Source organism: Mustela putorius, unplaced genomic scaffold, assembly GCF_011764305.1.
Source record: "Mustela putorius furo isolate JIRA1106 unplaced genomic scaffold, ASM1176430v1.1 tig00000083_pilon_pilon_pilon, whole genome shotgun sequence".
Classification (NCBI taxonomy): domain Eukaryota; kingdom Metazoa; phylum Chordata; class Mammalia; order Carnivora; family Mustelidae; genus Mustela; species Mustela putorius.
This window is the reverse complement of record NW_025421273.1, coordinates 44,623,252-44,638,232: the sequence shown is the minus strand read 5'-3', so window position 1 is coordinate 44,638,232 and position 14,981 is coordinate 44,623,252. Positions and strand designations below refer to the sequence as shown.

The window sequence follows — 14,981 nt, the reverse complement described above, 5'->3', positions numbered from 1 at the left end:
CACATGTGTGGCCCTAAGCTGGTTGCAGCCTTTTAGGTTTGCAGTGTGTCGGGAACCCCATAGCTGTGGAGGTTTCTTGTCCCCCTCAGAATACACGAAGATCTCTAGAAAAGGTCAGAAAAAATTGCACTTACATGTGAGCCTGAGGTCTTTCACAATCCTGACACTGATTGGAAAAAGTCTCTCTGAAAGGCCGTGTTGGGCAACGTCTTGATCGTTGTTGAAACTGGATGATGGGACATGGGGACTGTACTCTCTACTTCTGTGTGTGTTTGAAAGGTCCCAGAATGAGAAGTTTAGGGGGGGAAGAATGGCAGATGAACTGTGTTCTTTGTACTCCTGCCCTTCTCATCTCCTAAAGCTCGGACCAGGAAAGAGGCCCAGGAGGCCAGGTCACCACAGACCTCTCTCCCCTCCTGTAGCTCAGACCAAATGGCCGGCCTCCATACCCCTGGGGACTTCTCCTGAACCCCTCTTTTTCTGATGCATTTGGCACCAGCCTGTCCCCAGTGCTCTTTCTCTACCCTTTCATTGGGCCCTCTGCTCCAGCAAGGCCTTTAGATGCCTTTCTTTTTCAGTCTAGGCCTCATTTTGTCTTTTCTCATTCTCTGCACTCGTCTGCTGCCCTGACTTCAGCTGCCCCTCAGGCCCACGTCTCCAGCCCAGACCACAGGCCCGAGCCCCCGGATTGAGTGTCCACCTGCTTGGTGGGCCCCGCCACCTGGTGGCCCTCAGGTACCTCCGACTTACTGTCCTACCTGCTGCTCGTGAGCTTCCTCACCAAACCCTCCCCCCGACCCCCGGCCCCGCTGCAAGAGCGCTTAGTTGGCCCAGCAGGGACCCAAGAGTTATTCTGGGTTCTCCCCCTCATCTGCCACAGCCTTCCTTCCAGGGCCTCCTCCCTCTACCCTGTTCTCACAGATGCTGACTTAGCCTGCTTCGTGCTCATTCTCTCACCTGGACACGGAGCAGCAGCCCCCGGTGGGCGTCTCCCTTGAACCCCATCATCCCACCCAAAGAAACCTTTTAAAACACATATCGTATGGGGTCCATATGACAAGGCTCGAGGGCCAGGCTGCTGGCAGGACGCAGGTGCACCCTCCCCATGGTCCCGCCTTGCCCCCCCACCACAGCGCCTAGGAGTCTGCAAGGGACCCGTATTTCTTCCAGCCACTCCGTGGACTGACTGACCTCCGTGCCTTTACTCATGCTCCCTGGAACCATCCATGCCCTTCTCACCCTGGTCAGGTCCTTATGATACTTAAGATGCTCCACAAATCCCACTGGACACCTGTATCCTTAGCGGACTTCCAGGCTGAACCTTATCTGTGTTTGCCAGACACGTCATAGTGGCTCAGAAGGCATTTGTGGAAGGGAAGGGAAAGGAAGGGAGTATTTTTTTTTTTAAAACATAAGTTTTAAATCATATTCTAATTTAGTGAGAATGTAAAGCCCACTGGCAACTCTCTTAGTCCGTTAACAAATGATGACAAACAGTGTCTCAAAGCAAGCACAGATTTATTCCCCCACAGTTCCGGAGATCAGAAATCTAACATGAGCATTCCAGGTATAATCACAGCATCAGCGGGGCTAACGGCTCCCTGAGAAAATCCATTTCCTGGCCTTTTTCCGCTTTTAGAGACTGCCTGCTTTCCTTGGCTGGTGGCCCCAGCTCCCGTTTTGTCCCTGAGACGCCAAGTCCTTCTTCCCTTGCACTTGTGTTGGGCCCAACCGGAGAATTCAGGGGAACAGCCCCCATCTCAAGTCCTTTCCTGTAACCCCCTTTTGCCATGCGAGGTAACCCAATCAGAGATTCTGGGAATTAGGCTATGAACATCTTAGAAGGGTCCTTATTCTGTCAGCTACAGCAGCTTTTTTCAGAAATGAGGGGCCGAGCTTTTGAAACCCCCAGTTAAGCGACGTTTGGGTTTCATTCTGAATAAGGATGAAATCAGATCAGCCATGCATTTCATTGCACACAAAGGAAGTTGTTCAACTTGCCTCCACCTCGGGTCTGAGAGAGGACTCACTGCCTCTTCAGATCCACGGGTGTGGGGCCTGCCGGTGCTGAGCGTGGCTCCGGCGGCTCCCGGTGGAAGCCCGTAGGAGAGCCGGGCCAATCTCTTCACCTCCACCGGGAGGCGAGAACTCCTGCTTTTTCCTGGGAAGCCCATGAAAGCCCCAGAGGGCTAGTCACGGGACTCAGCTGTCAGGAGCTGACAGAGTCCTCCCTCCCTGATCTATGAGCCTGGCGCCCACGCGGGGACAGGAAAAGACAAAGCTGTAAAAAAGAACTGTCAGAATCCTCCCGACAAAGCCTGCAGCCCCTGAGCTGCTCCTTTGGGAAGATGTGGGTTCCAGATGGTTGCCTCAAGCATTCATCGCTTTCCCTGGAGCCAAAAGAAAATGAAGATTAATAATAATAATAATTTTTAAAAAAATTACTCCTCGGGGGCAGCATCTGGAAGAACAAAGGGCACAGAGCCGCAGTTTGCTAGGATGACCCATAGCTTCTAGATCAGGGCTGGTTCCATCCCGTGGATGGTAACCTTGCAGTCCTGCACTTGCGGGCCGGCCAGTGGTCCCGAGGAGCAGGCTGGGTCTCGGAAGCCTCCCTCACCGAATGTCAGAGCCGGACAGGAGCCTTGGAAATCCTGTTTCTCACCTCTCTCACTTGAAGATGAGGTTAGACTCCATTGCCCCAGGTTGTGTAGCTCAGTGGACTCAGGAATGAGACTAGAACTGGGGTTGCCCCAATCCCAAATCATTGCTCTCTGGCTGTTCCTGACACTCTCTCAGAGAGAAGAGAGGCGTTGAGATCCGTGCACTAAGTACGAAAGGAGGATGCGACAAGCTCTTACTTATCCTTTTGCTACAGAATTTAAAGGCTGTAAGTGTTTAGACACAAGCAAGGTTCTGGGGCCCAGAGGGCCAATCAGGCTTGTGAGCTGGATGGACTGACCAGAGTGGATGGAGCAGTGTCCCCAAGCGAGAGAAGATTCCGTGAGTGGAGACCTGCCTTTTCCGGAACAGAGGGGAGAGCTGTGTGGTTGGACGAAGGGTCCTGGAAGAGTAGGTGGGACAGGTTCTAGAACTCCAGAAATCCGGACAGGTTTTGGGCTTCGTGTGCGTGATCATGGACCCAAAGAGATTTGGCCTCAGAGAAATGGCAGCGGAGCAGCGAATTTTGAAGGAAGATAGTTCTGTGTGGTGAGACACTGCATATGTTCTTTCAAGATCCATCCACAAAAGAGAGGAACCCAGAGATTTGGGGACCAGAAACAGGGCTCCCGCTGAGCATAGTCTCTAGAAGGGAGGGCTTCTCTTACTGCTTTTTTAGATAATACATTGTTTTGATGGTGGTTGAGACTAGACTGGGAAGGCCTCAGGGACCCACTGTAGAGCAAGACCGTGCTCACTCCTGAGACTGGGCCAGCTCCTTGCCCAGACGCAACCCCCTCAGTCCCTGGTCCTGAAGCTGTGCACACCTCTGAGGGCCAGCTTACCCGCGGGAAATTGGGATGCAGCCCCTATTCCTAAAGGAGGAAGGAGCACTCAGTTAGTACCTATATGGCCAGGCCTGGACTGGGTACAGGGGGTAACTCAGGCACGGCTCATCTGCACAGAGCTTCAGGGCGCTGTGGGGAATGCAAACCCGTGAACACACATGGACATGTCTGGTCCTAAGGGCTGTGTGTCTGGGTTGCCATGGCAGCGCTGGGAAGGCTGCCCGCCCGGCCCTGAGTCCTGCACGGTGACAGCGGCACAGAGAGCATGAGCACGCAGTGGGGAGAACACCTGAGAGGAGGTAGTCCCGGCACGGGAGGACAGGTTCAGGACATTTTCAGGATGTCAGACAGGTCACACATGGGGAGTTGGGGGAGACAGGAAGGCCTCCAGGTTCTAGCCGACTGTGGACACCGACTGTGATAGAAGATGAGGAGGGAGAAGGCTGGGGGAGCGTGTATTGAAGCAGGTGTGGACAGGCCGAGGCTCAGTGCCCTGACCTGCAGCCAGGCTCGTGACACAGGGCAGGCTGACCTCCAGCGGAGATCCCTGTGCCTTCCCAAAGCAGCCAGGGACAGAGCCTCTTGTCTGCCCCCGCTGCACCAGCACGTTCGTCGTTATCTCTTCTGTAACCAGAGTACTTGTTGTCACTGTAGATAGAAGGCTCGTAAGAAATTCAGCTTTCATTCAGGGCCATAGGAGATTACAGGAGCTCAGGACCCTGAATTTGGGAAACACTGTAGTTCTTTTACTTAGCAATGAATTCTTAAGTCCATGGAATTGCTCTGTTTTAGGTAACTGTGGAAGTTTGAGTTTTGTTTTTACCCATTGCTACATCCTCTGCTCCCCACTGACCTGCTGGCTACTCGCTCAGCTAACGCTCGTAACCAGACTGCGTGCTCTCAGAGGTGCCTTTTCTAACGTGCTGATAAATGTTGTTTGCACAGAGATTTTGCCTACGTAGCAAGAGACAAAGATACAAGAATTTTGAAATGTCATGTATTTCGATGTGACACACCAGCAAAAGCCATCGCCACGAGTCTCCACGAAATCTGTTCCAAGGTAAGGTCGGTCCAGACGCGGTGGTACATCCCTCTGTCTTTTCTCACCACCTGAGCAGGGACGGGGGTGTGGTCAGGGTTTCCCGCTGGTGACATCCGCTGCTTTAGCCAGAGCCTTAGAGTGAGGACAGGCTGCTGGGCCTCGCTGGACCAGCCCCTCTACTCCTGCTTCCTCCAGCAGAGCAGTCCTGATAGAAACATCCTCACCCTCTGCCTGGGACCTCTGTTGACCCCCATCAACAGGGTCTTGTACCTCTCAGGAGACTGTTCTATTATAGAGCAGCTCTGGCTGTTAGAGGTTCTTGATTATGTGGACCTGAAATCAGCCTCTCTGGAAACCCCACGTGGTTACTTGAGATATGTGATCTAGAGCGACAGAGAGGGATTCCTCCATTCCGTCCCTCCGGCGGGGCAGCCCTTTACTGTCTGAAGACGTGTGAAGCTGGCGACCACATCTGTATGTTTGGGGGTGCTAGACAGGTGTCCGGTCTTCCTGCTCCGGTCTTCCTCCTTCCTCCAGAATCCCCACCCCCATCTCTTTTGGGTCCCAAGGTTACAGGCTCCTACCCCCTCTTCTTCTGCATACTCTAGCTGGTTCCCCCTAAAGGAACACAGCGGTCCAAGGGCAAGCCAGTGGAGAAGAGAGCATGGGCCACTCTGTCCCTTGACCTCCAGGGAGTATAGTACGGGGGTGACAGATGTTTTTAGCTACCATATCACCTGCCAGTTTGTGTTCAGATCGCAGTTGGCCAGCTCCCCAGGGCGCTGTCCCCGGTGTCCTGTAGCCAAGCCTTCCCACCCCGCAGACGGAATCTAAACACGGGACTTTGGCCATCACCTTTCTGGTTGGAGGCAGATGTCAAGCCCGGCCTCATTGCCATGCTGCCTCGGCTAGCCATGCCCGGGCTGCGGCCTGGGGTCTGAGCAGCAGAGGCAAAGCAGGTGCCATCCACGTGTCCTCAGGGAGGGGCAGGAGCCGGGATAGGTACACGTCCCCTGCTCTGGGCCCAGCCATCACCCTCTGCCCCAGCCCCACGTCTGCCTGTCTGGGCATGGCCTGCGGCTTCGCAGGTCTTCCTCCTTGTCCTTGCCTTCATTCAGTCACGTGGAACACCTTTAAGTTCTAAGAACACAGCAGGGACTAAAACAGAAAGAAACAAAATCTTTGTCTTTGTGGAGCTTGTGTTCCCATGTGAACCCCTAGAACATGGCCTAGTACAGAGGAAGCGCTCCGTGAAATGTCCTGCTGTTATTGGCAGCAGCCGCCTGGCCTACCGTCCCAGGCACGCAGGAGAGGGCTGGCGGGGAACACTGAGAGGGGGAGGGGGGAAGCGACTTCCGTCCCACCTGGAACGCAAAGCGGGGCCTGGGAATGAAGATGTGAGTGATCCTGGGGGTCCCTGAAGGGCGGGGTTCTGTCAGTCCCCAAACCCACAGCGCTCTGTGAACCAGAGCGAGAAGTGACACTTGTGCCCCTCGCAGCAGACCGCCAATTCAGTAGGCCGCTGACAGATTTAGAAGACCAGTCCCCATAGCAGTGCGTATTTCCAAGTGCTGACACTGAATCCTCAGAACGGCCGTAACATCACTGGGGATGTAAATACTAGGATTCCCGTGTGCAAAAAGGAAACGAGGCACAAGAGGTCAGGTGACTTGCCCAAGGTCATACAGCTAGTAAGTAGTGAAGGTGGGATTTGAACCCACAAACACTTTCCCCAAAGCACTGAAAAGAATTCTCAGGGGTCAGCCTTCAGAAACAATGGGAGAAGTCCGTTACTGTGGGTTCCATTGGCCACTGTGGTCCAGCAGAGGCTGTCTGGGTGATTTCACTAGGGGCAGGAGCCCGGTGAATGGAGGAGTATTTCCGAGCAAGCAGGAGACTGCCGCTTGGAGGGATAGTCCTTCACCCGTTACCCCTGGGGAGAATGAGCACCTTCTCAGAGCAGCTTAGCGATAAGGGGTGGGAAGTCAGGCCATGGACCAAAGCCTGTTTGACTTGGAGGTCAAGTCAGCTCAGACCCTGGACTGGCAGGAATAGCTGAAGACATGGGATCTGTAGCCACGGACCATGGGCGTCCTTTCTCTTCTTCAGATTATGGCCGAACGGAAGAATGCCAAAGCCCTGGCCTGCAGTTCCTTACAGGAAAGAGCCAATGTGAACCTCGACGTGCCCTTGCAAGGTAGGTCAGCAGTGGCCGCTCTCCTCAGGCTGGCACTATTCCGTCCCAGCCAGAGCCGAGGCCCTTGCCTGGCTCCTGAGAAACCACGTTCCAGCCCACAGACGCTGGCCGAGCAAGTGCCAGGGGTCTTCCTGGGCGTGGAGTTAATTTTGTGTCGGTCGGGATGAGGTGCAAAAGGCCATGATGAGTTCTGTTATCGGACAAGATGAAAGAGTATTATCTTTCATGGTTTCTAATTCAGATATAGCCAGGGTAAAGCCAGCTAGTTTAAAAATAGGTGGTTCGATGTGGGAAAAAAAAAAAAAGAAAAGTTTTTCTTAAGTATAAAGATGAATTTTTTTTTAAAGATTTTATTTATTTATTTGACAGAAATCACAAGTAGGTAGAGAGGCAGGCAGAGAGACTTATTGTGGTGATTATTTTTGCAGTAGAAACAAAGACTAAGTCACCACTTATACACCTGAAACTGACATAATGCTCCATGTCAGTTACAGCTCAGTAAAATAGAAATGTAGCTATTTGGGGAGATTCTCTTTAGTTACTTTTGCTGTCTCCATGCCCTGTGTGATTCAGTCTTCTCCTGGCAGCAGGTGCCTCACAGACAGGCCATCGGAAGCCATTCCTTAGCATATGTGAGGCAGACAGCGGCAGCTTTCACTGCTTCTGTGCCCAGAAACGAGAGTGGAGTGGGATTTTGGTTGGCGGAGGCCTGGTGTCTGCTGGGATAGGGGCTCTCCTCCCAGAATAGGAGCTGCACCTTCCTCTGGAAACGCGACGCAGCGGCACGGGTGCTGCTCCGGGCATCGCGGACCGGACGTAGAGCGGTGGCTGTGTTTGTGTGTGTCTGGAACCACTCTTGCTTTTGTTCCCTGTAGTAGATTTCCCAACACCAAAGACGGAGCTGGTGCAGAAGTTCCACGTGCAGTACCTGGGCATGTTACCTGTAGACAAGCCGGTCGGTACGTGCGGCACTGCCTCCTTTCCCTGCGCGAGTGTTTGGGAGCCTGTGGGAGGAGACCCCTGCCCTGTCACCAGCCACAGCGCACAAATTGTCCTGATCAGAAGAGCCCCAGGGGACATGCTTGGTCACATGGTCCCCGGAATAGAGGGACAGGAACAAGGTAGACACATCGCTGTCATTCACGCAGTGGCCTGGAGACGTGTGATCCAGGGCTCCAGAGGGTTCTGCCCTTCTCAGAGGGAGCGTCCGTCTCCAGAGCCGGGGAACCTGCTGTAGTCCTTTGTTGACCACAGGGAGAAAGGGCTGAGGGAGCTCTCCTCTTTCCCCTTTCCAGGTGTGACCCAAAGCAACACACCCCGCAGTCAGCTCCCATCCCCAGGGCAGAACTTAGCCTCTCGGCCACACCGAGCTGACAGCAGGCTGGGAGACAGAGCCTGGGTAGAAAAGGCTGAGGAGAGGTCAGAACCCTCATGCCCTGCTTGGGAAAATAGTGCAGCCGCTTTGGGAAAAAGTCTGGCAGCTCCTCCAGAGGTCAAACACAGAGTCATCTCTGGACCCAGCAGTTCTGCCCCCGGGCGTGTACCCAGGCGAAATGGAAACATCTGTCCCCACAAACATTCACAGCCTCATTATTCACCATAGTCAGAAAGTGGAAACAAAAATCCGTCAACCAACGAATGGATTAGTAAAATGTGATACTATCAAAAAAATAAAAAATAAAATTGATGCCACCAGACCACGTGCTTGTATTTGGTGGTAAAGAGGCATCACAGACTGACACGAGTGGCAGCGTGGACCAGCCCGGAGGATGGGAGCCACGTACTGTGTGACTTGCTGTGTACAATACATCCAGAAGAGACAACCCTCTGGAGAGAGAAATAAAATCAGTCATTGCCTAGGGCTCGGGGCTGGGAAGAGCCAGATGGAGACCCCCAGAGTGTACAGGGCTTCTCTCTGGAGTGACGACAATGTTCTAAAATTGGTTGCGGTGGTGGTTGCCCCACTCTGTGGCTACACTACAAACTTTTGCATGGTTCACTTGAGATGGGTAAATTGTGACTGCACCTCAGCCGGGTCACGGTTCCCCCCACCCACTGCCACAGAAACCGTCTGGGCCAGCACACAGTCCCAGAGCCACCTTGCAATGCCTTGTCTAAGTGCCTCGTTTAAGTGGCAAAGTAAGGTGGGGTGAGAGTGGAGTCTTCGGGCAAGAACTGGCTTCTGTTCCTTCCCCAGGGCCCCTGGCTTAGGAAAAGGCAGTGTTTGCTTACATACTCTCTGCATACTTGGGGCTAGGGACTCTCTGGAAAGTAAGTCGTACCGTGGTCCAGTGAGACAGGACATCACCCACTCCATCTCTCCGGGGGTTCTCATGACCGTTCTTTTGTTGAAGAAGCTGGCATTTTGTTTTTTTCTTTCAAGCGATGAAATGCTCAAACGCAATGTCTTTTGGGGCTACAAAATAAAATATATAAATCAAACAGCAACTGATCAGTTTGGCTGGGTGGTTTGGGCCCACACTGGATGGTGATAAGTGGCTTTAGGACCTTGTTCAGCGATCTGTTCCATCCACAGGAATGGATACCCTGAACAATGCCATAGAAAATCTTATGACCTCATCCAACAAGGAGGATTGGCCATCGGTGAACATGAATGTGGCTGATGCTACCGTGACCGTCATCAGTGAAAAGGTGAGCAGGACCAGACATGAGGTTGGTCTGTGTGTGTTATGGTGAAACTTTGGATATGGTGACCTTCCTTGAAAGGTGGACATGCAGCCAAGGCTTCACCTCTAGGGGGTGTAGTTTGGGGGAGGAGGGTGGTTATGGTGAGTTGTGATTAAAGTTGCCTGCATTTAAAACAAAAAACCAAAACCTTTTTTTCCTGTCCTTCGTGCCTGGATCTCTGCATCACTTTGCTTTTCTTTGAACTAAGGAGCTTCTGTTCTGGTGCTCCCAATTCTTTCTTCCTCCTGTGCCCCAGAGAATGAACTCATTTGCTAGAGGGACCTGTATAAGGCCGGCAGTCACTCCTTACGGGTTTGGTTTTCTGACTACTCTCCAGGCTTCGGTGTGGTCTGGGCTGTTTGTCTAGAGTTGGGCCACAGGCGCTGCTTTGGTCGGGAAAGGTGCTGGGGTGGGTTCTGTCTGTAGGAGCAGGGGCCGACGATCATCGAGAGAGGTCAGCATTCGCCTCAGACCAAATTATCCCAGTTGTATGGCTGAGGAAACTGAGGCACAGGAGAGCGAGTAAACGCCTGTGGCCACAACAGCTAGAAGCGGCAAGCTCAGGATTCGGTCCAGCAGTCGGCAGCAGACTGTCGGCCGCTTTTCAGTTCTGCCTCCATGAGGCACCTGTCACGGAGAGACCCCGAGGCGTCGGCCTGCTCTTGATTCTGTCTGCTGGGAGCTCACCTTCGAGCCCAGTCCTGACTCCAAAGAGTCAAGAGTCAGGTGCTTACTGACCCTGCCTGCCTCTCCGGCCTGCCAGGCTCGATGGTCTTCAGTCTTTAAACTTGTCAGCCCCTTGGCTCCCTCAGCATCTGCAGGCGCCGCCCCTCTCTGCCCTGCCCCTTCGCCCAGCCGGCCGGTACCAGATCTCAGCCTAAACATCCTTTATCCCTAGGAAACTTCATGGTGCCTCAGGATCCTTTCAGTGGCCTGGGAAAGGATTCCTTAACACCTGAGTGAATAGTTAGTAAGTCAAGATGTTAATGATCCAAAAGTCAACATTCTGGATGTGTTTACTAATTCAGAAATTGCATATGGTCGTTGCAGAGGATGTGGTGTTCCCAAGAATGAATTCCGAGCATTTCTTTACCCTGCATCATATGGACACCATATGGACACCAGTTTGTGGGGAGAAAAAAGTGATCTGGCAGCTTTTCTGCGTGGTTTCAGATAGAAATATGATTCAGTGTACTAGTTAGCACGGCAAGGAGAACTGAATAAAGAGATCCTGTGGCTCCTTTTCTCTTGGTGCTCTGAGAACTGAATAAAGAGATCCTGTGGCTCCTTTTCTCTTGGTGCTCTGAAGTTTCCAGCAGGTTCTGGCTAGATGGGCTTTGAGCCTCCAGGTGCCCTGTGTGAGCAAAGCCTAAGAAGTTTACGTGACCCCGCTCCTGCCCACCGTGAATGCGCGGGCTTGGGGTATGGTAGCCAGACAAGAGAACACACATACCTGGGTGAAGTTCAGAGTGGGCCTAGATGGCAGTGAGACCCCCCAGCTCGCAGGGATGGCCTCTCCAGACACGTTGAGAAGCTGGCCTTTCTAGGAAAGTACATCCTTTCTAAATCCAGGCGAGCTCTCTGTTCCTAACACCAGCGTCTCTCTGCGGCCACTCTGGGCTTGAGTCTGTGGCTCAAGCCTCAAACTGGTTCCTGCCTCCACCGGCCTCCGGGAGAGTGGGCTGCTGAGTGGCGTGTCTTGCAGAGTGAAGAGGACGTCCTGGTGGAGTGCCGCGTGCGATTCCTGTCCTTCATGGGCGTCGGAAAGGACGTGCATACGTTTGCCTTCATCATGGACACCGGGAACCAGCGCTTCGAGTGCCACGTGTTCTGGTGCGAGCCAAATGCGGGAAACGTGTCAGAGGCGGTGCAGGCTGCCTGCATGGTGAGTGGTCCCCGGGGGGGGGGGGCTGCCGCGCCTCCACACCCCTGCCTCTAGGGCAGAGCTCCTCACCTACAGGAAGGTCTGGCTCCTTTCTCAAGGGATACTCTGCTGGACTCTGCTGTCAGCCCTGCAGCTGCTGTCCATCCTCACCAGCTCTTTGCCGTCTCAGCAGCCTAGGGCGCCCAGAGCAAGCCGGGCTCCATGGAGCCACGTTCTGTAGGGACTCCGGAACCCCTGAGAGCAGGGCTCTTCAAATCTGCAGATTGAGGATTCTTTTATTTTTTTTTTAAGATTTTATTTATTTATTTGAGAAAGAGTGAGTGAGTGAGAGAGAGAGCACACAAGCCAAGGGCAGAGGGAGAGGGAGAAGCAGACTCCCAGCTGGAGCAGGGAGCCCAATGCGGGGCTCAAGCCCAGGACACAGGGATCATGACTTGAGTGATGGCAGATGATTAACCAACCGAGCCCCCCAGGTGCCCCAGATTGAGCATCTTAATTCGTAATCCCTGATTAATTTCAGGGTATGGCCAGGAAATGTGGGGCATGTAGGAGTTGGTGCTGTTGAGAACCAACTTAGTACTTAAAAAATCCCCTGAGTTGAATGATTTTTATTTCAGATCGTTGGTTTCAGCACATTGGTCTTAAATACTTAATTTGTACCTGTGAACTCAGTCCTTACAATGACTGTTTGTAAGGGAGTTGTTAGTTCCATTTTATGTTAAGACAGAGGCTCAGAGGAAAGAACGGGCCCCAGGACACGGAGGTGGTCAGCGACGAGGCCTGCACTCAACCCCGAGTGTTTCGGGTGACCCAGTCGTACTCTTGGTACCATGTGTAGGATTGCAGACCAACAAAAATACCTCATCCTTCATTCTGAAAATATCCTTTGAGCACCTGTGATGCCAGGCACTAAAGAAGTTCTAGAAAAATTGAGGAAACAGTATGAATGTAGGCATCAAGACCTGGGGTGATGGTCATCCCTAGCAGCAGCGGGCTGGGGAGCTGGACCCGAGTATAGGAGATGAGGTCCCCATCGTGAAGGGCCTGGGGAGTGAGGCCAAGGCGTTTCTCCAGCAGACATTAGTAAGTAGGACCAATGAGTTGATACTGGGTTTTAGAAGCATACTCCCCCCCCAAAAAGGAAACCAAAGGAGGGGATGGGTTTGAAAGGGCAGGGCTGGTGTGGGGAGCTCGGGCAGGAAGCCATTGTACTGGTCCACATGAGAGTTTCCAAGGTTCTAAACCAAGATCGTAGCAGCGGAGGAAGCAGGAGCAGATGAGTTGGGACGTCGTAGAGAATCGCCCGGTCAGGGATGAGCAATACTGAATTTAAAGCACCCATTCTGTTTGTTTAATTCAACCCACCGTTTAGGGGCTGGACTGTGGGAAGATTGAATAGGACTAGGATGCAAGGGGGAGACCCATAAACCAAAATCCAGACTTCTGTTGTCGTGTCAAAGGTGTTATAAGTAAAATTGTAAGACCACCCTGGACTGAGAAGTGGCTGGGAGGAAAAAGAGGTCGAGACCCTGAAAGCTGACCATGGTCTGACAGGGAAGCAGCAGCTTGAAGCACAACAGTAAGGGGGTTTGTTTCTCGTTTTATGGGTGGGGGCGGCGGATTCACACATTTTTTTAGACTGAGGGAAATTAGCTAGCCAAGCTGGATTGGAATGGTGGTCATAAGGGCTCAGTCGGTTAAGCGTCACTTGTCAGTTTGTGTCATGATCCCAGGGTCCTGCGTCACGGTCGGGGGGGCGGGGAGGTTTCCCCTGCTCAGCAGGGGGTCTGCTCCCTCTCCCAAATAAATAAAATCCTTTAAAAAAAAGAAATAGGGGTCATATATATAGTTCGGGCAAAGTCTTGTGGTAGATTAAGAGCCTAGGGCTAGGGTTTGGCCTCCTCATTGGGTCATGGTGACTCGAGACTAGCCAGATGCTAAGAGTCCAAGAGGAATGGGTGGCGTTGAGGGAGGTTGCGGCAGTTCTCTGTCGTGTGTGTGTCGTGAAAACACAGTTGCTGGGTGAAGAATGAAAGCAGAGGATGAGGTGGGCTCTAGATGGCCAAGGCGAGGCACAGGGAAAGGGAGCCCACTGACTTTCCCCTCAAGGGACACCTATGAATGGAGAGGGGAGGAGGGAAGAAGACGGGGAGGAGCTGGTGCCCTGGGCTCACGAGCCGGAGTCCTCTGACCGCAGACCTCTGTCAAGTGCTGTGGAGCTGGGAGGCCAAGATCTCAGACCTGCCTGCAGTGACAGCAGGGTGGGGGTGGTGGGGGTGGCAGGGACAGAGCAGGCAGAGGGGTCCAGAGGAACCCCCGGAGCCAGCATGGGAGATGGAGACGGAAGGAAGACAGTAGGAAATGGAAGCATCCAGTCAAGCAAAGATGGCGGGTGGCTGTTTAGGTGTTTCCTGAAACTGAACAAGGATCGTAACAGATGGTTTTAGTGGTAAAATGAACGGCTTTCAGTCTTAATTGTACATTTTAAATGTGGTGACAATTAAATAATTAGCTTTATCACTGGTTCAGTTTGTTTTTAGATTCCCAGACTCATTTTCTTTCTGAGAAACCATTTTTACGCATTTGCTTACGATTTTAGTTGTAATAGGGAGACCAGCTGAAGCGGCCCGGCTGGTCCAGTGTAAGGTGCACTGAGAACATCACACCCTGCCCTACACCCAGATCCCAGCATTTGTGACTCAGTGGCTTTCCTCCAGAGTCAGATCCACAGGAATCTCTGCGAACTGTCGAGCATGAGTAACTCACACCCTCTGAAATGCCTTTGGTGCTGACACGCGCTCTGGACTCTCCTTAATCATTAGGCATCTTTTGCAGCTGTGTGGCATAGGCCCCGCTGAAGATATTTTGGTGAAATTCAGGAGGAGAGCAGGAGCCTTCAGGAAATTCATCACGTGCGGTGTCGGCTCACGCTGGACACAACTCCCAGTAGAGATTCCTAGTCCATGATGACCTACGCCGTCATCCTTATGACGGCCCCCTGCCCGTGTGCAGATCTGTGCTTGGCAGGTGTGTGGTTTGGGTTGTGATGCAGACTGGCAAGCCAGCTCACACGGAGGAGGCTTGAGCGATCCTTTCTTGGGTGACGGGTCGAAAGGGGCCGAGTCCTTCCCGAAGATAGTCTGTGTCTGCTTCCCCTGGGGAAGCCTCAGCCTGTTTCACACTACACTAAAGAACCTATTGATATGTAAGTAGAGTCTTTTTTAAAAAATCAGCCATGGAATTAATTATTTTAAAGGTCTAGGATTAGGAAAAACTGTATTTGGTAAATTTTAATCTTCTTACCTAATTTTGAAGAATTACTTATCTTTCTATTAATATAAAAGCAGGTGGGTTGTGTTATATTTCTGAAGGAGAGAAACTGTCTGTGGTGCCAGTAGTGCTAAAATCCATTAAAATCCATTAGGATTTAGGAGCTTATGGCTGACTCGGTTGGTGGAGCGTGCAACTCTTGAACTTGGGGTTGTGAGTTTGAGCCCCGCATTCGGTATAGAGATTACTTAAAATTTTTAAATCCATTAGGATTTAGACTCGCAGATAAAATGTCTCCTGAAATCTTTACACATCATTCTTTTTTATTAAAGCAGAAAACAGGAAGGGGAACAAACATTTATGAAGACCTTCAGTGCAGCTAGGCCTGTT

At 52.2% G+C, this 14,981-nt stretch overlaps 1 protein-coding gene across 15 annotated transcripts in view; it reads left to right on the top strand.

Annotated features, from left to right (window-relative positions):
- APBB2 (amyloid beta precursor protein binding family B member 2) overlaps nt 1-14,981 on the top strand; it is a 368,036-nt gene that overhangs the window by 348,496 nt on the left and 4,559 nt on the right. For 10 of the 15 annotated variants that reach the window (XM_045076735.1, XM_045076734.1, XM_045076731.1 and 7 more), the window contains 6 exons: nt 637-735; nt 4,455-4,569; nt 6,661-6,748; nt 7,624-7,707; nt 9,285-9,400; nt 11,142-11,321. In XM_045076735.1, the coding sequence (XP_044932670.1) occupies nt 637-735; nt 4,455-4,569; nt 6,661-6,748; nt 7,624-7,707; nt 9,285-9,400; nt 11,142-11,321 (682 nt within the window). The remainder of the gene's footprint in view (nt 1-636; nt 736-4,454; nt 4,570-6,660; nt 6,749-7,623; nt 7,708-9,284; nt 9,401-11,141; nt 11,322-14,981) is intronic. The other 5 variants (XM_045076787.1, XM_045076775.1, XM_045076780.1 and 2 more) reach the window with 1 other exon arrangement.